The sequence below is a fragment of the Ochotona curzoniae genome, unplaced genomic scaffold (assembly GCF_017591425.1).
Source record: "Ochotona curzoniae isolate NIBS_2020 unplaced genomic scaffold, NIBS_Ocur_1.0 scaffold_4505, whole genome shotgun sequence".
NCBI classification, from domain to species: domain Eukaryota; kingdom Metazoa; phylum Chordata; class Mammalia; order Lagomorpha; family Ochotonidae; genus Ochotona; species Ochotona curzoniae.
Genome location: NW_024467118.1, coordinates 53,110,993 through 53,138,006, shown reverse-complemented (window position 1 = coordinate 53,138,006; position 27,014 = coordinate 53,110,993). Strand labels below are relative to the sequence as shown.

Below are 27,014 nucleotides of genomic sequence, written 5' to 3'. Positions count from 1 at the left end.
AGAAGCAGCCAAGGAATATGCAGGGGAGTAAGGCAGATCAAAGACATTTTCTATGGTAGGGGAGCGCAACAATGGGCAAGCTTAACATGTGGTTCTGATCCGGGTGTTTTTGAAAACTTATTACCCTCTGAGTCATCAGGCTTTGTGTTTGGGATATTCTGAGCATAATGGAATTAGAGACATAATGCATCATGAGTCACTTTTAGAAAAGAAATGTTCTTCGGAACACTAAGATGAACCTAAACTAGCTCAGAAGAGGCAGGGGTGGGGAGCTGGTGGGACCTTGGGCTGACTTTCCTTCTAGCGAAATTCTGGAGGCAGGGGAGGGGCCTACGCTTCCCTCTGCAAGCGGGAAAGGAAATTAATCAACTTTATGGCACTTTAAAAAGACTTGTTAATTTTATAAAACACCACAAGTTCCAGGTTGTAAGGACAAAGGGAAGTTTTCTCATATCTTAATTTCCCACCTTATGATTCAATATGGATCTGACAAAAGAATTTGGACCTTAAGTTTTGACGTATAAAACAGCTATGAATTGGGCCTGGTGCGGTGGCGCAAGTGGTTAAAGGTCCTCGCCTTGCACGCCCGGGATCCCATATGGGCGCCGGTTCTATCCCGGCAGCCCCGCTTCCCTTCCAGCTCCCTGCCTGTGGCCTGGGAAAGCAGTCGAGGACAGCCCAAAGCTTTGGGAATCTGCACCCGTGTGGGAGGCTGGTTCCCAGAGGCTCCTGGCTTTGGATCGGCATAGTATCGACCCGTTGCGCTCACTTGGGGAGTGAATCATCGGATGGAAGATCTTCCTCTCTGTCTCTCCTCTCTGTATATCCGCCTTTCCAATGAAAAAATAATAAAAATAAATCTTTAAAAAAAAACAGCTATGAATTCCTAAAATTAGCATCCTTCTGCATACTTCAACGATCTAAAAGTTGATTTTTAAATAGTTTAGTGAATAGGAGAGATGTAATTTTAATACATAAGAATTAAAGTAAATGTGTAAAATTCAGTTCAGTTTTCCTTGTTAAGACTTTTAATAAATCATCCTTATATTGTCAATTAATGTGAATAAATATTTCCTTCTAAATGCCTTCTCATGTGTCATCAATACTTAAAATCTATCTTTAATTGCTTTCACATTTTAATTATTTTTAAAAAGATGTATTTTTTATTTTCTTATTAGAAAGTCAGATATACAAAGAGGAGGAGAGACAGAGAGGAACATCTTCTGTCTGTTGATTCACTCCCCAAGTGAGTACAATGGCCCGTGCTGAGCTGATCCGAAGGAGCTATTTTCCAGGTCTCCCACACGGGTGCAGGGTCCCAAGGCTTTGGGCCATCCTCAACTGCTTTCCCAGGCCACAAGCAGAGAGCTGGATGGGATGTGAGGCTGCCAGGATTAGAACCAACACCCATATGGGATCCTGGCACATGCAAGGTAAAGATGTTAGCTGCTAGGCTACTGCATTGGGCCCATTTTAAAAATGATTCTTAACAACAAACCTTTAAATGATTTTATTATCTCTACATACGCTTATGGTTAAATTTCTACTCATGGACCAATGTTTAGAAAGTTGACATATGTATATGATTGAAGCTGATATTGTGTATTTGATCGTATCAAAATGACTGTTAATGCCCCCAATTACTTTGCTGCAAACCCAGCTTTCTGCAAACGTCCCTGGGGGCAGCAGATGCTGTCTCAGTACTTGCCCTGCTGCCACTCCCACAGGACACCTGGATGGAGCTCCGGCCAACGCCTGGCGGCTGACCAGCCAATGGAAGATCTCTGTCGCCCTTTGTCTCTAGTGCTGACTCTGTTGCTATTCATTTAAAATAAGTAAACAAATCTTTTTTTTTAATTAACTATTTGTGATGGAATCAATATCAGCTGCCCACTCCCACCATGAGACTAAAAGAACAGAAGATACTGATGTGCTCTTTTCATGGCCCGTGTCAAATATATTTTCCCTAAAACTCTGGATAAACCTCTTATATACCAAGACAGGGTGGGGTAGATAATATTGCTTAAGCATTTTAAGAAAAACACAGAAACCAAACAGTCTCTATCACTAAGATAATAGCACCTGGCAGTGGTATTGCATGAATTACACATTAGAGCAAGATCATTACGCCATAATGTCCATCAGAACTACCAAGGACATTTTCCCAGATTAAAACTTCATCCTACACATTTGTATAATACAGTCCTTAGTATAAGACTACACCAAGCCAGACTCCCTTAAGTGCATAATAGAGACAAGATCTTTGTACCTCTGTAACTTCTGCTGAGACAGCAGTATTGACAGTGCTAAATCCAAAAGTTATCACACCATACATCTCACAGGTTGTCATACATGCATCTAACCGTGGAACCGTAAGGAGAAGAGTCAGGCTGTAAATACCTTTGAAAAGACTTGAAGTCTGGGAAACACCAATGACTTTCGTAATTTTGCTTGACCTGTCAGGGCATTGTTGAGGTTCCCCCAGATTCTGTGACCCAAGTTAAGTTTTGTGGAACAGAGGTGAGGCCGAAAACTTTAGGCCTCAAGAAGTTCCACCCCGGATCTGGCGTTATGTCCCACCAGCGGCTCCAGCCTGCAGGCAACCAGCTGTCCTCATAGACACCATCAGCATTAGCCAGAACCTCCCCCGCTACAGCTATTCAATGGTTCCCAGATTTAAATTCAATCAAAAAGAAAAAAAAACCTTCTAAGTTGGAGCTTTCATTCTTCTGGAGATCGGTTAGTTTGTTTTCAGCTATTAAGTGCTGTCCCCCAAAGAGCCTCCATCTTGCACAGTTACAAGTCTCAGCGTATCTTTCTTAGCACCTGTTTCTCTGTAACTGTCAGGTCCTGCCTGGGACCACTATGCTGTGCCTGACGCTGACTGGCTGGCTGAGTGCAGGTTTGGATCAAGACGTTGGCAGACATGCTGCAGGACTGGCCAGTGCAACAGCTTTTCAATGAAACCACAGCCTTTTCCTGAGTGATAAGAAGAAGTAAAGAAACAGCGAGGACATAAAATAAAGGGGAGAGAAGTGAGGAGACTCCAGCTTTGGGAGGCAACCTACACAGCTCTCCCCCGGGAGCCTTTCCCATGCTTCACCATCAGAGGCTTCAGCTGTGGCCCCTGGCAGGTTTACTACAAGAAAGTTTGTCCTTTTGTCTGCTTTCTCTTCTTAACTTTAGGAAGCCCTGGGCTCCCTTCTATGTTGGAAGACTTGGCGGTGCCCCCGTGTGTTTTCACAGACACTTCCTCCATCTACTGAGTAAGGTGAGGCACATAGCATTTTCCCTCCCTAAGGACATGAATAAATAAATTTTTAAAAATCCACTTATTCAATCTCATTTCTAGTTTAATTTACAGGATGCCATCACAATTTTTAACCTTAATAGAGACTAACATAAGGGAGTCCCAGAGTCATGACAAAGGGTAAAGGATGCAGTCAGGAAACCACAGTGACTGTGATTTGATTTCTAGCAGTCACACCGTCGAATACAGGGTCAGTACATGTACTCAGGCGCCACATGCTGACACTGCCGTCAACCATGGCCAGCACACGCGGTCGTAGCCCATGACATCAGATGACCCTCCGATGTCCTAGCCACCCCTTTCTGAGTAGCCCCTGTGACGTTCACACATGACAAGACCACCTAAGGATGCTTGTGTCAGAACACATCTCTGTCATCAGCTGGCTCATGATGACACCGCACCCGTCTGAAAAACGTGATGTTTTGCTATCACTCACGTCCGTCTCTTGTTGAATTGCCTACAAGGTCACGTGCTAAATACAAACTTGCTTCTCTTGCATTTCTTGGCTTCATCACTACCTGCAATGTGGAGGGGACTGTTAAAGTAGACAAAGAATTTTATAATTTATAAAGTAAAAAATTAGCAAATATGCTCTAGGCCCAGTTGTTTTTTTTTTTTTCTTTCAGATCATTTCTAATTTTTTTTTTCCAACATCAGATGCTGAAAGAAAAATCACAAATTAGTCTACTTTTTAAGATCTTTCAGCGTTAAGGAGGAGAGGATTAGCAATTTGTTGTTTTGGAGAGCTCCCACTCTTTGCTCTTTTATTCTGAACGCTTCCAATGTCGTCCTTCTACCCAACTGATGCACCTGCTCCTGACTGGGATGCCTGACACACCAGTTCTCCGGGAACCATCAGGGCATGACTTTCCTAAGGGGCCCCTCTCCAACAGAATAGCTGTGTTTTCACTTTATTCTGCAACTGAACCTTGAGAGGAAGCTAATCTTCCACAATTCAAGGAAAGAAATGAGTAATTTATGCCACTAATTTAAGAACAGAGGCAAGCATAAAGCATCAAAGACAGTTCTCTGGAAAAAAAAAAGTGAAATGTTTTATAGTAGGTTTGATTGAACTGATTTGACCCAAGGGAGGTTCTTAATGGATAATTAACAAATGCATGAGCATGTCAGTTACTCTAGGCATATAATTCTACATTTTTAAATTCAAATAAAGCAAGCTACTTTACAGGTTTTCAATTCTAGAGTTATTAAAAATAATATAAAAATTTCCCTTTTTAAAATTCTTTGTATTTGACATTTTTAAAGAAATCCTACAGAACATTCATTTGATAACTTAAAATTTTGGACATAGGTGTTCCAGTCTCAGCAAAGCATTTCCTACATGGATCAAGGTTGAGGAGACAAAACACTAGAAATCTTTCTCTTGGGCCTGCCATAATAGTTAGCAAAAGTCCTTGCCTTGGGCCCGGTGTTATAGCATAGTGGTTCAGGTCCTCACCTTGGACGCACCACAATCCCATATGGGCGCCAGTTCTAATCCCAATAGCTCCACTTCTCATCCAGCTCCCTGTCTGTGGCCCGGGAAAGCAGTCGAGGACGGCCCAGAGCACTGGGACCTTGCACCAGCGTGGGAGACCAAGAAAGAAGTTCCTGGCTCCTGGCTTCGGATGGGCATAGCACCAGCCATTGAGTTCACTTGGGGAGTGAATCATCGGACGGAAGATCTTCCTCTCTGTGTCTCCTCGTCTGTACATCTGCCTTTCCAATAAAAATAAATAAATGTTTAAAAAAAAAGTCCTTGCCTTGTACGTGCCAGGATCCCATGTGGACACTGGTTGGTGTCCTGGTGTCCCCATTTCCCATTCAGTTCCCTGCTTGTGGCCTTGGAAAGTAGTTGAGGATGGCCCAAAGCCTTGGGACCCTGCATCTGCATGGGAGGCCCAGAAGCAGCTCCTGGTTCATGGCTTCAGATCAGCTCAGCACTGGCTCTTGTGGTCACTTGGGGAGTGAATCAGCGGATGGAAGATCTTCCTCTCTGTCTGTCCTCTCTGCATATCTGACTTTCCAATAAATAATAATTTTTTTAAACTTTCTCTTAATTGCATGATTTATAAAATCCAATTTAAAATCTAAAACCTAGGTCACAAATGTTCTATAATCTCTTCAGCATTATTTACTTTATTTAAGGTTTGTGAAAAACTGCATATTGCCTTTTAAATTCTTATTCATCATTGCTATTTATCCCCAAAAGACAAAGAGAAAGAGAGGGGTGGTAGGAGACAGAAGGGTCTCTCCTATCTGTGAATCATTCCTCTAATACTCCAAACTGGGGGCTCAAAATTCACTGCAGACCTCCCACACAGCTGGCAGGCATCCAACAGACTGTGTATTAGCAGAAAGCTAGAGTCGAAAGCAAAGCCAAGATTGGAAGGCAGGCACTCTAATATGTGATGTGGGCATCCCAGGTGAATTCTAAATGACTGCATCACACATCCACTGCCCACCCCGTCCTCTTTTTGTGCAGTGCCACTGTGTTCAATTCCAGACCCACTCTTCCTTTGTTCCCAGTTACATGGTATTCTTTTTCTCATGCTTTTATCTCCGCCTCCCCCGCCCACACACACATTTTTTCTTTTGCCTTTGTTGTTGAATAGTCAACCTAATATCTATCCTCCAGAAGGAAAAATCATTAATCTTTTCTATGTACATGGCTGTAGTGCTAGGGTTTAATCAGAAAAACAAATGTAAACAATGTAAGAGATTTGTTATAGATAGTCTCATGCAGTTACCGAGTTTGGTTCTGAGTAGGCAGCTTAGATGAGTGTTGTCTTTGTGTTGGTTAGAAATCACAAAGAACTCCACAGGCAGCCCTGGGAACTGTGAGGGCTTGCTATCCTGGCAGGCAAGCCAGCAGAGCATCCACAATCTGTGGGCACAGCATCAGTGCCCTGGTAAACATGTACAGCCTTCCGAGCATAAAAAGAAACATGGCCATGACAAATTGGAACAATGTGGGAAAGACATCTTGGAAAATGTGGTTCCAGCTTCGCTCTTACGATAAAATATTAATCTACTACTGTACAAAGCAAGGCACCAAGGAAGATTTGGCTTATTCTATAATATTTTTGTGTTACTTTTGGGGAAGTTTTTGATAGCTTGGAAAAGGAAGAAGTTGAATAATGCTATGGCAAAAAATACTTAGGTCTTATATCACTTGTTCAAAACTCATTTTTATTTTATATTTTAATTATTTTCAGTTACATGAAGTACATACACTCAGAAGTTATTTCTTTGTTTTTCCAACCCAATATGTAAGACTCTAATACCTGATCCATGAACTTGGACTCGAGAGAAGAAAAAGCAGAAAAAGTTATTTTCCCACTAAAATCAACGCAAGTCTTCTAGCTCACTTTGTGTGGCTGTGACAGACTGACACTGGCTGGGTAATCAACAACAAAGATGTACCTCTTTTAATTGAGGAGGCTGAGAAGTTCCAGATCAATGGGTTGGCACTGATGGGGGGTTTCTTATAGCATCATCTGATGACGATACAGGGAGGGCAAGACAGTGTCACTAAAGAGACCAAACTCATTTTTCCAACGAATTTGCTCCTGTGACAGTCCATTCATGAGAACAGGGTCCTCACAGACCTACTGTCACATCTGGATTGAGATTCCGGAATACAAACTGGAGAAAGAAAATGGTGCTATTTCTACTAGCTAAGTAATCCCATATAAATATCATAGTTTACCTGCAGCACAGGTGCACAATTTGACAAAAAAAAAAAAAAAGGAATAGGCTTTTTGTAAAATTTTAAATTTTCCAGTGAGAAATTTGGTTGATCACATGGCTGCTATAGGAAATCAAAGTTCCTAGCATCATCCCCAGGCCTTAGCAGAGGTTCTGGAGAAGGTGCTGCTTTCCCAGCCTGTGGATGTAGCTCACCGTTTGAATGCATGTAACACCAACAGCTCCAGGAGCTCTGTGGGTCTCCATCTCTCAGCTTTTCCTTCTACAAGATCTTACCCATGGCCCTCTTCTTTCTGGGACACACTGCACAGCTGCCAGCCCTCTCTGGACCGGCAAATGCCTTCTTGCTTTGTGAGGGCTTCAGTCGTTAGGTGAAGTATCCTACTCAGAATATGCATTTCAGGAAATAGTTTCATTTTAGTCCTTGGAAAAATAAAACTTTTGTTTCTTTGTTGGAGGACATGAAGAAGTATATACTTTCCAATTCAATTCCACATAATTTGGCTCATTATGTCTTTAATGTCACCTTATATACTGCAACTCCAGTTTTATGTTAACTATTAAGAATCTCAATATACAGCAATAATATATAGCAGAATATGCAAAATTATGACATTAGTTCTTTCCCCAAATTTGAAAATACTTATATATGCCAAAAGTACCTTTATATTTGTAGCTATATTTGTGTATATTTCTAGATATAAGCACATAGAGTAGCTTAAGACCTCTCTTTCCTTATTGATTGTCTATTTATAAGCTCCATTTATTACTGAATGTGACAACAACGTTACCAGCTATTACCAAAAGCATTTCTTAGTTGGATGGTATTAACTTCTGTTTCATATGGGTGTCAATTTTGTGTTTATAATTGTTATAAAATTTTGATGTAGTTTTCTCCCTTTTATCAATATAAATGTCCTTTAACTAATGTATAATGTGCTTTCATGTTCTCACAGATTTTAACGGTTATTTTTCAGATATTCAGCTTCTTTTAATTACTATCTCTACAAATATGTTTCATTTTTTCTACTTTCAATCTGCATTAGTCCTTGTATCTAAAATTTGGATCATGTTTTTCTCTTTTTAATCTGTTCTGCCAATGGATGACTATTCCTTAAGAAAACTAATCCATTTACATTTGATATCAGACTGATAAACACAGTACTATCTAGTAATTTTTCCATTTTTCTGTATTGTTTCTAACTTTAAAGTTTGACTTCCTCTAATTTTTTTCCGTTTTCTCAAGTAAACAATTTTTATTCCCTTTTGTATAAAGATATTTTTTGGGATTACCATAATGATTAACTAACATCCTAAATTTATAACTCCTACTTTAACTTTAATGACAATTTCTCTTCCTGCCTATTTTATATTTTGCTGCAAAATTATACCCTTAAATATTACGTGCCTAACATAATCAGTACGTAGTTATTTCTAGTACTTTCATAGTTTAACTGATACAAGCAAAAAAGTGGAATTTTAAGTAAAATATACAGCACTACTGGCTTTAATATTTTTACATGTACTTACTTTTACTGGAAATCAGTTTCCTCCTATAGTCGTAGGGTCTCATGTCCAATCAGTCGGACTTCAAGGGATGCCTTCAGCATTCTTGTTGGTCAGTCCCAATGGTAAAAAACAACAACAAAATAAGCAAACAAATAAAAGAAACAGAATCTTAGTTGATACTGTTACGCCTTAATTTCTTCCTCATTTGAAATTACTTAATTAATAAATTAGAGAAACAGAAACAGAAATACAGCTCCCATCTTCTGTTTACTGATGAAATTTCTGCAAGGTCTGGCCAGCCCAAAGTCCAGAAGAGGCACAGGCTGAAGCCATGAGCTTGGGACTTCCCCTGAGTCTCCCACGTGGATGGTAAGAATTCATGCACCTGGGTTATCATCTGTTACCTTCCAGGATGCAAAACCAGGAAGATGAATCAGAAACAGTGTAGCTAGGACAAGAACTGGCACTCTTGGCCTGGCGCAGTGGCCTAGCAGCTACAGTCCTCACCTTGAATGTGCCAGAATCCCATAGGGGCACCAGTTCTAATCCCAGTAGCCACGCTTCCCATCCAGCTCCCTGCTTGTGGCCTGGGAAAGCAATTGAGGATGGCCCAAAGCTTGGGACCCTGTACCCGTGTGGGAGACCTGGAAGAGGATCTGGGATCCTGGCTTCAGATCAGCACAGCACTGGCCATTGCGGTCACTTGAAATTTTCCACGTAAGTGGGATGTCAGAATCCATATACAGAGTATAGATGTACAACTCCTAGGCATCACAGAGACATTTCATGCAGAACGCTAAAGGAAATCATTAATTTTTAAAATGAATCTCTTTATTTGAAATGGATGGAAGTGAAAAGATATGGATGGAGGGAAGAAGGGAAGGAGAGGGAGCAAGAAAAGGTGAGAGATTCTTCCATATATCACATACTCTGGTTTACATTTACACACAACCACCAAGCTGGGTCTGGATGAAGCCAGGAACACAAAATTTGATATGGGACTTTCTGTGGGTGACAGAGATCTGAGAGCTTCAGCTATCACCTGCTACGTGTCGGGGTATACATTAACAAGAAATGGGACTGGATGTAGCAGGACCTAGACTTGAACTATTATCTCTGATTTCGGATATGGAATTCCAAATGACTACCACTGTGCCAAATATTTGTTCTCAGCTAAATTTTATTTTTACCACCATCATATTAACTTTTGAAGAAAATGCCTAGATAATGGGAATTTTATAAGGAAAATTAATAACTATTTGACGATATATCTAGGGTTTTACACTATCTTGATCCAAGATCCATTCTCTCAGTCACGTGTATACATTGTTGGAGAAAACCATCTATGTTCAACAAGTAGATGTGCTACGGTAAAAATGCATTTTTATAAGCTATTTCAAATAGTTCTGATTTCCAGATAACATTCTTACCTGTCTTCTGGAAGGGGGTCCTATTTAAGACTGAATAGCTATTGATGTGAAGAATCTTCAGAATATGAAAATCTGCTTTTACTTGAGTTATACTGTTGCTTCTTACCAGTAAATAAAAAACAGTAGAGAAATTCCATGACACTTTTCTAATCACAAGTTCCTGAAAATGAAGCATAGAAATCTTGAAAATGATGTTGTTCTCGGGGTCAACATTATGTTTATTTGGGTCTTAACACAACTTCTGGTCTTTCTGCCTTCATACTTAGATTGTCACATTCAGAGTACACATTATGTGGTTCCAGACTGGCTTGCCACTGTCTAGCATATAGCACTGGGACTGGGCTGGTATTCTTAAAAAGCTTTTAATTGCATACTCAGAGTTATTGTTCTTTGGTCCAAGGATGCCTCTCTCTAGTTGCAAACGCTTGTTGTCTAAATAAGAGACTCTGAACAGGAACAATTTCTTTCTGCACTCAAGCTATTTCCATTCTATTAGTGCAAATGAAATAATTATGTCCAGTTACACTTTAAACAATCTTCTAGAATTTTAACAGGCTAATTGTGCAAGAGGTTCTTTCAAAAAATTCAATCTATATATGCAGAGTATTAGATAAGAGCCAGACCTTCTAACATGCAAAAGTGAAAACAAAATGAATCAAGGGTTTAAGCTATAACCTGATTCCACCTACCTACAGAAAAACATTGGGGGAACTCTGTAAGACATAGGCATAAGCAAAGACTTCTTGGAAAAGGCCCCAGAAGCACCGGCAATTAAATCCAAATAAACAAATAGGATTACACAAGCTAAGAATCATCTGCACGGCAAAGGAAACTGTCAGCAAACTGGAGATGCAAGCAACCAAATGGGAGAAAGTATTTGCAAATTATGTAACTGATAGAGGATTAATATTCAAAACATAGAAAGAACTCAAGAAACACAACAAAATAAACAGTCCAGTCAAGAACTGCTCAAAGAACATGAGCAGGCAATTTGCTAAGGATGAAAAACAAATGACCAACAGACACATGAAAAAAGTTTCAGGTTCACCAGACATTAGGAAAGTGCAAATTAAAACAACAATGAAGTTTCACCTCATCAAAGTTAGAAAGAACAGCCTCTGAAAACATTTTTAAAAATGTTTTGAGGATGCAGGAAGAGGTACTCTGATCCACTGTTGCTAGGAATGTAAATTACTACAGTCATTATGGAGGACAGGGTGGAGATTCCTCAGAAATCTGGAAATAGATCTACCCAGTGACTCAGCTCTCCCACTCCTGGAAATTTACCCAAATGAAATGAAATCAACTTGCAAGAGAGTTATTTATAAATCCATGTTTATTGCAGTTCAATTCAGAATAGCTAAGACAGGGAGATAATCCAAATGTCCATCAATTGATGACTGGATAAAGAAAATGAGGTACATCCACTCTATGAACTTCTAATCATCCATAAAAGGAACGTAATCCTGTCTTTTGCAACGAAACTGTCGCAAATGAAAATCAGATGCTTAGCAGGATAATCAGTCTCAGGAAGACACTGATCATGGTTTTTCCAGTATGTGGCAGATATTTGAGAACACACAAAGATGTAGGGATGAAGTGGTCACTTTGGAATGGGATTGCATTTTTAGTCTGTCTATATACTTCAGAGGAAATGTGGTCTTTTACTTTATGCTTGTTGAATATTATGATTATTGGCAAATAAAGCCTGAAAATAGAGTGGATTAAAATGCCTGTGCAAATACTGCTTGGAGCGAGCTAAGGGAGAAAGAAGTATTGGGGAGAGGAGACTGAGAGAAGTGTGATTGTCTTCCTGGAATTGTACCAATAGGATAAATAAAATCTTTTCTTTTTGCATTAATGAAATACAATGAAATACTTATTCCAAATTCTTTTATTGGGAGGATTTGACTTTGGGTGTTTTTAATGCTGCTGTTTCTGAAGGCATGTGCTTCTCTTAACCTTGTTTTTCCTTCTGTAGACTGACAGAGGTCCCTGGATCAGTCAACACACAAAACTACTGTTTGAGCATGGCTTAAAACCATGGAGATTTACAGAACCATGACATTTCACAAACATGAAGTAGGACTTAAGGCTCTTTGCCAGGTAATACCTCTTTTATTTCCTCTTCAACTTTTCTGAGATCCTATTTGACACGCATGTTCTCCATGTGCTTCTGGAAAGGTCATCACCACCAGAAAGTTCCATTCAGTTTAAAATGCAACAAATTAAGCTCCATGTTTACCATTGGCATTTCTGACTTACTGATCACTTGTACATAAACAGTAATGAGGTGTTTCCTCATATAACCTGCTTGACACTACTTTTAAAGTTCAGTAAATGGCTATGTGTAAAAAGCTCTCTGGTGCACTATAACCTAGACATAGGGCTTTAAATGCTACTGCCCACTATTGTATATTCAGAATATGGTATTCTTTCTTTGACAATGTATGCAAGTTGGAGATTTTGTAAACCAGGCAAAAAAGGAATCATTCCAACCATTCCTTTATTCATGAAGTAACTGAAGTCAACTAAATAGGCTGCAAGGAAGACAAAAATGCCAAATTGTGCAACATCATGAAGACAGCATAACTTGGACTCCTTGATTTGCATGCTTCATTTTCATTAGTCTTCAGGATCCAGAGGCTTTATACTTTGAAATATCAGTTTGATATATAATTATAATTTTTAATTTAAAAGTCGAATGGGTTAAAATAGGTGAGCTATACACAAATTATAAAAGTTGTTTCATGATTCCAAATATGTTTCCTTGAGCAGTGTTTTAAATAGGTTTATTTATTTATTCGCAAGAGTTACAGACACACACAGAGAGGGAGGGAATAAGCAAGAGAGATCACTCTTCCATCCACTGACTCAGATGGCCACACAGGTGGCGATGGGCCAACTTGAAGCCAGGTTCCGGAGCTTCTTCATGTACCCCCATGGGGTTCCCATTGCTTTTCCTAGGCCTTCAGCAGGGTGCTGGATTGGAAGTGGAACAGCCAGAAAGAATCAGCATCTATTGGGATCACAGGATTGCAGAGATCAACTTTAACTGCTGCCTCAAAGCAGTTGCCTGAATAGTATTCTCTTTTAAATTTTCATTAAAGTAATTTTATTGGAGCAAAGGTAATAAACATGATTTCTCAATGAATGATGATGTATTACAAAGTGCAAGTGACTCCAGCATCTTCGATATGTGAACAGACTCTCACACCCCACTGTCTGATAGCACACTCTTCAATGGATGATTCTCTCCCCAAACAGAGTATTTCATTGAGCCATATTGGACCAGTGCCTGAAATAATCAGATACAAGTGCATTAGCAAGTATGGTTTAGTGCTTATGTGTGAGAGGGCAAGTCATTAATTCAGTCTCTAAACAACAGAGTATTGCAATATCAACATTTCACGCTCTTTCCTAGGGTTCCGAAATTAATCCCTTGTCTCAGAAATTTTTCTTGGTCAGCAAGTAAATTAGCAAAATACAAAGCAATAAGAACTATAATAAAGGTACATATATTATCTGATTTTTAATCTATTAAAGATTAAAATACAATGTTTCTAATACCAAAAAAATATTTTCATGAGCCACTGATTTTTAAGAGTTGAAAGAGAATAAAAGCCCGCCAAGAGTGCCTGTGTTGAATTTGCAGCTCAAGCTCATGATTCCACCTTTTAGACAATGCAGATCCTGGGAACTAGTCGTGACAGTTCAAGCAGTTTGGTTTACGCCACCCACAGGGGAGACCAGGATTCCGTTCCAGGCTCAGAAGGCATACATAATAAACCAAATTCTTCAGTCTGCCTCTCAAACAACAGCAATAACAACAGTAGCGACACTGAAGAGCTCAAATTGTTTTTGCAATGCTTGCTTCCATCATGAGCCTTTTCATCTTGAAATTTTAAGGCAGACAATACAGACAAAAGTAACATAATATGATTTCTAAATCAGAAGCCCTGCCAGAACATTGAACTGCTCTCTCCAGATAGGACATGTTTTCATGTGTAAGCATGTTGGCCGTGTTTGCTCTGAGTTGTATGACGTCTACAGAAATTTTCTGCAAGTCCCAATTATATGACCATCTCCATGCTGACCCAAAAGGGAGCCAAAATGGTGGGATATTTATACGTTACACTTATTACACTTATGGGCATTCATAAATTATATCAATACACAGATGTGGAACTTCAGGGTGAACCATGGCTCTGTCACAATTCTGCACACAGGACAGTAGGGTGCTTCTGCACCCAGAAGGCTGCGTGGTGCTTTGCTTTGAACTTTGTAAATCTTGTCATTGGATTATATCTCAGCAGGACAGAGTTTTAATACAGCAGAGAAAGAGAACTGGGAGAATCCTCCCAACAATTCCCAGTTGACCAGCACAACAAGAAAATTATTCAGCTGATTAATGTACTCACACATGGACACACACTTTTGGAAACTACTGTAAAGGCATTCCTGAATGTTAGGATGTCACGTTTGTGGGGAGAATACTGGAAATCTAATTGTGCTGTTTAAAAAATTTCCGACGAGGAAGATTTAAAGTGTTATGGGTCTATTATCTGATTGTATCTTTTAATAACCTTAAGCAATTGACTACTATTATTGCACAATCCGTTTTACAGATGAAAAAACCAAAAATCAGAGAGAATAGGGAAGTTCTTCCAAGGTCACACAGCATCCTCACCTGTGCCTGCCCAGAACGGTGCCTTGAAGCAAAGACTGACTGCAATCACCTGAATGATCAGATTCATTCACCTGACAAATCTATTTTGAGTGCCTAGCTGGGAAAGCCACATCAAAACCCAGTCTCCTAGAACGACCTCTGCCTAAGATCCATTGCAGATGGATGAAGCACTTAGATCACACAGTCAATGCAACATTACTACTCTTTATAGAATCCTGGTTCCTATTCAAGTTCTTTTTCTGCTGAGGACGCACATCCATGCAATATATATATCATACCAGTAAGTAATTCTGTGTTTGGCTATGTAGGAAGGAATCAGACACATTAATCATGTTTTGGGTATTTGCGTATGAGGCAATATGCTAGGTCTTTTCCCACAGAATTCTAAATTTCCTTCTTACAATGGCCTTGTAATGTTTATTACTGCATTTGTTAGATAGAGACTTTGAAAGAGTATATGATTTTTCTCAAAATAATGGAGGTTAGAGTCCAGAGGAAGATCTGATGACACTTAGCATTAAAATATTCATTGTATACCTACATGTCCACATAGAGTTATAGAAATAATTTCCAAAGATTTGCTATTTTATTTTTGTATTAATATATTCAGGACTATTGTGCTTTAGGGAAAAATTTATTTAAAACATATTCTCCGTTTTATTCTGAGTGTTTTCTGTGTTAAAAATTAATGCAAGGGGAGTGTAAAATTCATAAAAATGTTATCCTCATGTAAACTCTAAACATAAAAGGCAAATTTGTTTTTTATTTCCTCAGATAATAACATCACTCGAAGATTTTTGCTGTTGCTGTTATTTATTTCTGCTTCTGAATAATGATTTGTACACAGCAGAACGTTATGCAAAATTGATGTGGGTATTTTTGGCTGTTCTTTTATTCCCTCACTTCCTTCTGTTTCTACATCTGCACATGTATGACTTCTTTTACAACTGGATGGCTAGAGGAGGACAAATTGATGTTGAGTTTTCAAAGAGCAATACAGATGTTGTCTAGGGTTCTGAGTTTTATAAGGATGGTTTTCAATACTTGAGAGTATACATCACAGATAATACCGTTTCCCCTCAAGCCCCCCCTTTTAAAGAGACAGATAACGCTATTTCCTTAGGAGATTTGGGTGTTTTTAATCTGATATTTACATTATCACCTCTTTTATGAAAAATGTAGTAATCAGATTTTAACCATGAGCCAGATAGCTAATAAAGTGATGAGATTTGAGATTAGTTGCTGGATAGGTAAGTTAGAAAACAGAAATTACTAGTAGTTGGAAGTCTCTGAATGTATTTTGATTATATCTAGTCATGGCTGGGTGACATGAATTTGTATCACCTCTAAGACTTTTTAGATGGGACTTATCTGTGTTCACACAGCTATGTGTTCAGAGCTAAAGATGCATGGAAAGTAAAGTGTGGGGATAGTCCTGCAGTTCACGAAAAGCCATGCATTCTCTCAATTTTATTAGAGGCACCATAAAACTATGGGGCTAAAATAAGGCTCAGAATCCATCTTCACTCACCATTCTCTGAATCTTAAAAAATCAGCAAAACAAGCACTTCAGAACTTATTGGGTCATTCCATCTAGTGGAAAGTGTGCTATGAGAGCCAGGCTAAGGCATGCCTTTTCACAGATAGACCACGGACACACACACACACACACACACAACTACCACCATAGTTGCTATTGCTGTAACATGTATCTAAACTTGGGAAAGTTTTCTAACCTCTGCTATCATAAATTACTTTCCTCATAATGATATCTATTTCTACCAGCACTGTGGGCATAGCTGAGGTTACACCTAAAACCCTTAATAGATAACGCTATTCCATATTCAGTACTGCCTTTACTACTACGAATAACAAAATGCATATGGTGTGAGCTCCACAGATTCTTGACTAACTTACTTAAGATCCAAAACACAAATATTTATATTTTAAATTTTTCTTTGAGCAGGAAGCAATATGTAAGAATTGATTTATTATTTTATTCATCTTCGAGGTTGCTTTTACTCCAATGATGACAGCTCAGAGATAAAGAGCTGCCTTTATTACCTTCTGTATGCCCTCACATTGTTAAAAGAAATATCACTTAGAAATCTGATGATGCAACAAGAAAGTTGTAGTTAAAACAGCAACATGAAGGATAATTAAATGATGGCATTCAGTTTCAGGATTTCTTTTCGTTTCTGTCTTCAAAATTGTAAACCTAGGTGACAAAATAACAAACACCAGATACCGCCTCCTTCCACCTTGACTTCACCAGTTTTATCCACTCAAGGAAAAAGAACATTCCATTTTATGCAAAAGGTGTATCCACATGAAAGAACCTATTTAAAGGCGCACGCTTTAAGCTTTTTCCTATAAATCATTTTGCTTACAACTGGAAAACTAATTGTTCTTACAGCTAACAAGCATTATCTTTGGTAAGCCAGGTTTGCTTTGTAAAACAATAGAAAAAGAGAAAAGGAAGAACTGTTTCCAGAAAATTATATTCTTTCCATAAGGAGGGAATTACATAAAGAAGATAAAACTTAAGAGGTTTTTTTCTTTTCTTTTTACTTCAGCTTAGTAATTATGTACAATATAATATTAATCTGATTCTTTCTACTTTCCTAGAGAATAATAAATAATTAAAACGCTAATGCAAGTCTCTCTTTCACAAGCCACTCCGTCTTCTGAGTTTCGCACCGACCTCTAATCTGTATTCGAAATCGTTTTATTGCCCCTCCTGAGAATAACTACAAACTTGAGGAGGAGGAGTGAAAAATAAGCCATCGCTTTACATGAAAAGATTGCTCGCCAATTCTAATCCCAAATCAGTTTACAATGTAAATCTGACTCTTACAACACAGAGTCCAATGAAGCAGAGGATAGAGTTATTTAAAATTTTATTATTTCCCTCAAAATAAATCATCCTGTTTCTATTATTTCTGTCACTGAGATCACTGTGCTTGGTTTGTAAAATGTATTGATCCATCCATCAATAAATTGTTTAATCGGTCTTTTGTAGACGGAGATCTGATACAAGCCAGGCATGGAGCCACGAGATTGTGAGACCTCCTGCAGCACGCGCTTCTCGGGACACAGCTTAGCACGACGGAAAGCCACACTTAATATTTTGACCCTTAGAACATCAGCAATGTCACTAGATGAGTGCAATGCAACACTGATCTGGCTTTTCTCCTTCTAAAAGCGAATGGCAAGCATGATCATCTACAGCGTGTATTTCTGCCAGCAGGGATGCCCTTCGCTGTCCAGCAGTGCCATGAGTCATGCTTGGTAGTAGGCACTTTGAATACGATGACTCACTCAATCATAACAAACCTGCTGGCTTGGCATTACTCTCATTTTATCAGAAAGGAAATTGGAACTCCGAGTTGCGGTTTCAACCCAAAGCTCCTTAGTCACAGGGGGACTTATGACAGGAAGCCTACTCTTTCCGATCCGCTTCACAGGGTGCCTGACAAAGTGAGAGGAAAACCAAATCCTGGAAAACTTTATAATGGTAAAACTCTGGGACACGTGTGGTGTCATCAATTACCACGGACACACAGCCTCATCAAAAAGAGTTCTTAGACAGCTATGCCAAGAGCACGTGAGACCTGTCACTATATAAACAATCACATAAACTCTATATTTTTATTGCTTCCTTAAAAGAACATATTTTTCTTGTCCTCATCTTGAACCACTTCCTTTCTTTCTTACTGGTGCTTTATACCAGACATTCCTAGAGATGAAGCAGAAATGGATAAAGGCTTTTGAGGGAAAAAAAAAGTGTCCTGGTGGGTAGACCATCCCTGAGGCTCACGCAGCTCAAGGCAGCTATCTCCAATGGTGTGCTTCGGAAGTTTAAGTGGAAAATATACATGTTAAGTTCATGGCAAGTCTTCATGTTCTGAGAAGGATGAAGTTTGGGTGTGGAATCTTCACTTTGGAACCACAAGTAAAACTTGCTGTAAGTTGCTGGTTTCCCTAAATTAAAGCACCTGTAGTACTATCATAGCTCCAAATTTGGATTTATCTTTGTAATAAAAGGTTTAAAAACTGTTCTATAGGTATGTTAAAGAAACAAGCTGCTAAATGCAGCTGTGAAAAAAGTTTGCTTTGTTTTACGATAATTTGGGACTTTTTTTTATGAAACTAGCTCATATTGATTAAATTATGTTAATTGAGCATTTGGCAAGCTCTGTATTTTTTTTTAATCTGTAAAGATACATGCTGGGGGTCTGATGCAATAGCCTAGCAGCTAAAGTCCTCATCTTGCATGCACTGGGATCCCATAAAAGTGCTGGTTCTAATCCTGGCAGCCCGCATCCCATCCAGCTCCCTGCCTGGAGCCTGGGAAAGCAGTTGAGGACGGCCCAAAATCTTGGGACCCTGCACCCACGTGGGAGACCCAGAAGAGGCTCCTGGCTTCAGATTGGTGCAGCTCTGGCCATTGTAGCCACTTGGGTAGTAAATCAACAGACAGAAGATCTTCCTCTCTGTCTCTCCTCCTCTCTGTATATCTGACTTTCCAATAAAAATAAAATAAATCTTAAAAAAAAAGATACATGCTGGAAATACAAGTCATTCACCTACTGCTATTTCAAAAATTGAATGGTTCTTAATCATCTTCCAGGTAAGACACCACGGCTGAGAACTACACATCCTCTTCTGGAACTGCAACTGTTTATCTCATAGATTTTAACAATTGCTTGAAATGGCTCACACAATTTTCTATTTGAAGCAAATAACCTTTCCTTCTGTAGACTCCCGATATCAGAGAAACGGATTCTCTCCCCACACAACCTTGTGGGAACTGAACGGGAGCTCCGTGTTGTTGAATGACTCACTGCATCGTTTGATTCTCTGGTGACCAAGAGTTGGAGGGTTTGTTGTTTCTTATTTCTCTTTTCGGGAAAAAATTTCTACCTTATCACCTTTGAGAAAATTTCATGTTGGGGTTAAATTTCACAGGTGTAAGAAAGATGTTAAGCTCTTGTTTGGTGACCTTTGAGAAAATTTTGATGGTGTGGTAGAATGGAAAAAAGACTGCAAGGATGTATTTATTTGATTGTGGCAAATTACACATTCCATATTGCTTTGCTTCTTGTAGTCAGACGTGTAGAGGAAGCGTTAGAGACTGGTGCCCAGGGCTTACCCTGGGCACAGCAACTTCGCATACCATTCTAGGATCTTATTTCTAGTCTCTTTATGAAACTAAACGGTTTTTCCTGTCTAAAAATACTTTCGCCCCTGTGACTCCTGCTTCAGTCCATCTTTTAAACATGATACGATAGAAGGGATACAATTCTGATCTAATACCAATATTCCTCAGGTATTTAGCTCCATGTCTGACATGTAGCTGTCATCCGATAAAGCATAGATATTATCGCTAAATATCTTTTAGATGTTAAAGAAATCTTTTAAAATTTTTATTGATATAAAAATAACAGGTTATATGAGCTCCATGTGTTTCGTATGAAGAAGACAAGCACATTTCCCCCACTCTCCTTCTTCCCCAATATTCTTCCCTACCTTCCCCCTCTTCAACAGTATTTTCAAAAACATCATTTTAATCTACTCTATATTCACAGTGAATTTACCACTACTCAATAATCTTCAACAAGTAAAAAGTACAAAGACCACAGGATCATATTTAAGCTGGATTATAAACAAGGAATAAGAGTGGCCATCATATCCCAAAGTGACCATTTCATTCCGACAATCCTTTTCTGGTGTTCTGTGTTAGCTGCCACATATCACAGAAAATATATGATATTTATACTACAACACTGGCTTTTTTCTCTAAGTATAATGCTGTCTAGTTGTAGCCATGTTATTGGATTAGATGGAATTTCGTCTCTTTTTGTGACTGAGTAGTGTTTCAAGATGAACATTTTCTGTGCCCATTTGGAATGAGTCCATATCTTAATTATGAAATCTATCATAGTAGCTTTTCCAATCTACTTAGCCAGGAAATTCTCACATTTGTAGTGCCCTTGATCTATGCACTGATATTGTATGTTGTTAAACAGCATGGTCCACAAGTGTCATTGCTGGATGAAAACACTGTGTTTAGGGTATCAACCTTCTCTTCACAGCTCTTACAGTCTACCAAAAATGTGAACAATGATGATAAAACAGTTGACAGAAAGATTTGATGAAAGCAGCCTTCTTTCTAAAACTGAACAGGAATCACTAAAAAGTGATACAGACAGAACATATTCTATATTAAATTGAATATTATGTATTATCACATATTATCTGTAATACATATAATAGTGATAGAAACCATCAACTGGTTTCAGGCTTGAATTCATAGGGTTTCTCTCCTCGATGTATTTTAATTACTCCTTTAGTGACTACTTATTGTTGATAGAACCCAAGATTAGTTTTGCACAGAATTCTATAGAATAATTTTATGTCTAATTGCTACAGTTTCTGAGTCATACGTAATATTTATATCTATGAGCATTTGCTGCAGATGTCCATAGAAACTTCACTGAATCGAGGTGTGTCAGTTCTCTGCGTTCTTCAAAAGGGGAAATTAACGGCAATACAAAAATTCCATAATTACAGTATTCTAATGTAGACAGCACTATAGGATAACCTACCAACCATCCAATATAGATAATGAGAAGCCTATTCTTAAGAGAAGTATGAGAAACTGACCAGCAATCATGGTTTTATTGGGAATCAACATGGAGCAGTGGGAAACAGATTAAGTTTCCCATGCGAAGTAATCTTATTTCGATTCGAATTCCAGCTGCGGAACATTGGACAGCCACTACTGACCCCAAGCCTTGACTTCCTCACGTGTAAGATGAGGGAGAAAAATGCTTCACCGGCCATTGGGCTCCTTTCAGCAAGTGAACGGGGCCTAACATGCAGTGACATGCAGTGGAACTCATATTTTCATGCTTTTCCAGGATTATTCATTTATACACATGAAATTAAATTTCAAGGGGGTTACAGAATAAATCTAAAGCAAAAATTATAAAAAAGAAATTGTTCTTGTCCTGGCTTTCTGGCCGATGCTTTGACATACCACCCTATTTGATCACTATAGTTATGACTGTCTTAAATGCTTATATTTAATCTCTACAATTTTACATACAATTACCTCTCCATTTTTCCAGTGCTCCCATATGTATCCATAAAGCTTATAAAATTAATAAGCTTAAACAGTATCATTTATAAAATGTCATGATGGGATGGGGTTTTCATTTAGCTTGGATAATCCCTCCAATTGGGATGCTCATATGCCATATCCATATTTGAGTGCCTGAGCTTAAAACCAACATTTGATTCCCAATTGGAAGTTCCTGCTACTAAGAAGCCCTGACAGGCAGGAGTAGAGTACTTACGTAAATTGTAAATTCTCTGATACCCCCATGAGACATTTGGACTGACTGCCCAGCTCCTGGCTTCAACCCCTCACTGGCCCTTGAGGCCAATTGAATAATGAAGCAGCCCATATATGGGCACTCCAGCCTGCTTTCTCTCAGAAGTGAACAGCTTAAAAAATAATAATAAGTTCATGAACAAATACTTCAAATAGAAGTTTATTTTTATGCAAATTTTAAAAATCAATCCATACTAGGTGTTCAACGTATCATGAATGTGCAAGTATTGCCATAGTGATTAGGATGCCGTGTGACCACATGTCACATTATTTTGCGTTCTTTTGCTGATGTTATAGCATAGTTGTTAGGTCGCCACCTGCATTGCCAGCATCCACATGGGTACAAGTTTGTATCTCAACCATTCCACTTCTAAACAGCTCCATGCCAATGCACCCGAGAAAGCAGTGGAAGATGGTCCAAATGCGTGGCCTGCTACACCCATGTGAGACACTTGGAAGATGAACCAATGACCCAGAACGCAGACTTGCCCAGCTCTGGCTGCTGTGGCCTTTTAGGGAATAAACAGTGAATGAAAGATCTCTTCCCTTCACCAACACCATGCTGCCTCTTTCTCTGTAATTCTGCCTTTCAAGTAAATAAAAATAAATGTTTAAAAATGAATGAAAATAAAATGCCTGGATTCCAGTCCTAGGTTCACTCTTAATCCTCACTTCCTGCTAAAACATTCTGGGAGGCAGCATACGATAACTCCAGTAATTGGCTCCCTCTCGTTCATGGATTCATTCCATGCTTTCTGGCTTAGTCTGGCCAATCCCCAGCTGTTGTGGGTATTTGGGAACTCAACCAACAGATGGCATAACTTCAGCTCCCTCACTTGTGTCTCAGCCTTTAAAATCAACAAGCATTTCTCAAAGAAAGATATACAAATGGCCAACATGTTCAAATGATCAACATCATTACTCAATCGGGGATACCAATCAAAATCACAATGACGAAGCAACTCAATGCAGTACGATGTGTTATCACCGTAAGGCAAATCGCAAGATGAGGAAGAGAGAACCTTCGTACATGGTTGGTGGTATTGTCAACTAGTACAACCATTATGGGAGATACTACTACAGTTCCTCAAAAACTAAAGCCAGAGCTAGCATATGACCCTGTAATCCCACTTGAAATCCCGCTATAGAAAACTCATCTGCACTGCCATGCTTACTGCCTCACCCTTCACAACAGCCAGAGAATGGAAGCAAAGTGTCCCTTTATCAAGGAATGGATCATGAAAAGGTGGTACATATGCTCAAAGGAGTACACCTCAGCCACAAAAAGGAGCAAATACCTTGTTATTCCCAACAACGTGGAAAGAACTGGAGATCACTACCTTTGCTGAAATGAACCATGCCCCCAAGATAAATATCATTTGATCTCGTTCACATGTGAAGCCTTAAAAAAGAGTGGTAATATGTATCTTAGGGAAAAAAATGTGGTTCCAGAAACAGGAGAGGGATTGGAATTGACTGCTTGACCAGTAAACCAGAGACGAGGAAGATAGATAACATTAACTTACTACTTTAAAAAGTAGAGTATATATAATATGTTACTATATATATAAATAAATGCTAGTTGCTTGAAAGGAAAAAGATATTTGACCTGACCAGACATTACCTAATGAGCACATATAATGAAAACATCCATACTTACCCAAAATATGACATTTGTATATCTGTTAGTTTTAAACACGTTAAAAATAAAGAAAAATTTCACAAGATACTTACAGAATTCTTTCTATGCTCTATGCTCTTGTCTTTATGTCATTTTATATCGCTAGAGAATGCCTGAATTTCATTACGTGTGTGTGTGTGTGTGTGTGTATTCTTCAAATTACCTCGTCCAAAATAAGATTCCTTGTGCACACTTTTAACTCCTGGGTATCCCAAACTCCTGCAGACAACATTTGCAGCACGCAATTCCCAGTGATCATCACAAATTGTACCCCATTGGCCATTGTGTAAAATCTCCACTCTCCCCTCATGAGGGCCGTTGCCACCAATCAGCCGAACTGTCTTATTTGAAGCTTTAAATAAAGAAACAAAAAATGGGGTTAATCATTGCATGTTACTCGAAAAAAACTTTTTTTTTCAAAAAGACATTTTAGCACATCTTCCCAATAGGTTCAACTATTGGAATAAATGTTAAACTTTCTAGCACCACCTACTGGCAAAGAGGTTAACTGCATGCATCAGAACTGTAAAGATTACATTGTTATAGCTTTGAAAAATTCAACAACCATATGTTCATCATTGTGATATAGATTTTAATAGTTTTTAATATTATACATAGCGAAGTGAAATGACTCACTGACAGTGACTTTTAATCATGTCGGACAACAAGCAGATATTTTATATTAACCTAAACAGAAAAAGGGAAAAACTTATCTTTTACCAGAGGAAACACGGTGACTGCAGTTACAATATTAATTCAGAAATAAAGAAGATCTTTTGAGCCCCCATAATGAAATAAAAATTAAAATATTCTAAGAGTTTTTAAAAATTGGTAAAGTAATAAGCATTAAAAAAAATGAACTATGCCTATGGAAATAAAAACAATGTTGTCAATAATGTCTAATCAAACTTTTTATGTATCTTAATCACGTGACAGAGGTTTACATAAATACATCATAAATAAACACAATGGTCGTCTCTTTACAACTCAACATGTACATTTTAAATGTAGACAGATAAATAGCAGTAATCTATCAAAGCTATAATAACAATCACTAAAGGTGTCAAAATTCTTTAAAAAGACCACACTATTCTAGAAAGCATTTGTTTTAAAAACCATTTAGTTGAAAAACAGAATAAAGGCAGAGACAGAAAATATTCTTAAGAGGGGCATGGTAGGGCCCGGCGCAGTGGCCTAGCGGCTAAAGTCCTTGCCTTGAACACACCAGGATCCCATATGGGAGCTGGTTCTAATCCCGGCAGCTCCACTTCCCATCCAGCTCTCTGTTTGTGACTGGGAAGGCAGGAGAAGATGGCCCAAGGCCTTGGGACCCTGCACCCATGTGGGAGACCTGGAGGAAGTTCCTGGCTCCTGGCTCTGGATTGGCACAGCACTGGCCATTGCGGTATTTTAGGGAGTGAATCATTGGACAGAAGATTTTCTCTGTCTTACCTGCTCTCTGTATATCTGACTTTGCAATAAAACAAATAATGAAAGAACTGACGATTGACTTCTGTGGATGCCTGGACTAGCAATTAAAATCTGCTACTTGGGGCGCCTGCATCTGAAATCCTCAGATGGGAGTCCTGACTCCACATCTAACTCTGTTTCCTTAAGAAGAGAGGATGCAGACCCCAGCACGCAGCAGGTGCAAGTACAGGCAGCTGGATCCCTGCCACACAACTGAGATCTGATAGATTCAATATCGCGGATCTGGTCTGACCTACCACTGGATACTGAAGGTATTTGGACAGTAATCCAGATTATCAGAGATCTTTCTGTATCTCTGTTTCCTCAACTCCAAGTTTACCTTTCAAATAAATAAATAAGAAGAAATTTATCTGTAGAACAATGTAACAGATCTGAAGTATTATGCAGAAACTCAGGGGAGGAAAAAATGTTCTGAAATCTTGGGCCAAAAAATAAGAATACAATATAAACAAAGAGGACTTCAACAGAGAAAAGTGATTGTATCTTTTACAACAGTAAAATTACAGTTGTGATGGCTGACATCTGATGAAGTTTCAGTGAGGAAAATCTGGCATCTAAATTTAGTGCAGATACTCCGAGACAGTAGAATCTGAGGTTCAGCCTCAGCATGTAGATTCTCCCACTTCTATCTTCCTATTATGCCTACCTCTCCAGTAAAACTCTGTTAGATTCCTCAACAAGACCAGGGGCCATCCTCAGATGCAAGGGGAGGTGTGGTGCTCACTGATGAATGAGGTGGTCTAGAAAGATGGTAGCAGCCAAAGACACATCTGAGCATCAGTGTCTCAAAGCTTCTGTGACAAATGATCACAGATTACGCAGCTCAAAGCAGTCATTTGTCCCCCTCCCAATTCTGCAGGCTAGAACTTGGAAATCCAGGTGTCAAGAGAGCCATCACCTGTGAGGGCTCCAGAGGCATCTTCCTGCCTGTCCTAGCTTGGAATGGCATCTGGTGATTCCCAGCATTCCTTGTTTTGTACACTGATCTCTGTTGGAGCTGCTGTGATCTGCTTGCCTGTGCCCCTCAGTCTCCCTATGCTTACACATACCACTCTTGATTTCAGTCAACAGACCAGGAAGATTTCAACTTAAGCTGGTCCACACACACCCTACTTCCAGATAACGTCAGGTTCCAATGTTTCACGTAGGCATGAAATTTTAAAAAACACTGCAAAGTGTTAGAACTCACAACCATAAAGTTACAGACTTGGATAAAACATAACTGGATAAAAGTTTTTGAATTTTCACCAAAATGTTAGATAAGAGGCTACATTAGAACATACAGTTTGTGTACTATTTTCTTCCAATATTTTAAGAAAATACAGATCTAGAATATTTGAGGACTGCAGGATAGTTGGAGAAGAGATGTTTGGGTTACTCTGGAAATTACTGGATAAAAAAAAATTCATCCATGATCTTATTTCACACTCATGCTTCCACTGCTGAGTAACTGTAATAAAGACTGAGAATTTGTGTCTCATGGTAGGCTGTGATACGCTCAGATTATGCAAGTCTAAACTATGAATAAGGCTGCATGACTCCATGTATCAAAGTCAGTAACTTAAAGAGAGCTATTGTTTTCTATATTTGATGTGTTATTCTAATTATCATATGATACTTCATAATAAACTTATTAAAAGAATGGGTAAATACTTAAGAAGAAAGACTTGGTATTTAAAAAAACTCATTATTTATGCATATCCCCACCAAATCAAAAATAAGTTATATTGGTAGAAAATGAACAAAACTAAAAAATAAATATGACAAAATCATAATATGGTTGTTTGAGC

At 38.8% G+C, this 27,014-nt stretch overlaps 1 protein-coding gene across 4 annotated transcripts in view; it reads right to left on the bottom strand.

Annotated features, from left to right (window-relative positions):
• Positions 1-12,530: 12,530 nt before the first annotated feature.
• The window catches only part of MSR1 (macrophage scavenger receptor 1), a 57,666-nt gene continuing 43,182 nt past the window's right edge, over positions 12,531-27,014 (bottom strand). For all 4 annotated transcript variants that reach the window (XM_040966299.1, XM_040966298.1, XM_040966301.1 and 1 more), the window contains 2 exons: positions 23,897-24,085; positions 12,531-13,258 (listed from right to left, as the gene is read on the bottom strand). In XM_040966299.1, coding sequence (XP_040822233.1) covers positions 13,125-13,258; positions 23,897-24,085 — 323 coding nt within the window. In that variant the 3' untranslated portion in view covers positions 12,531-13,124. The remainder of the gene's footprint in view (positions 13,259-23,896; positions 24,086-27,014) is intronic.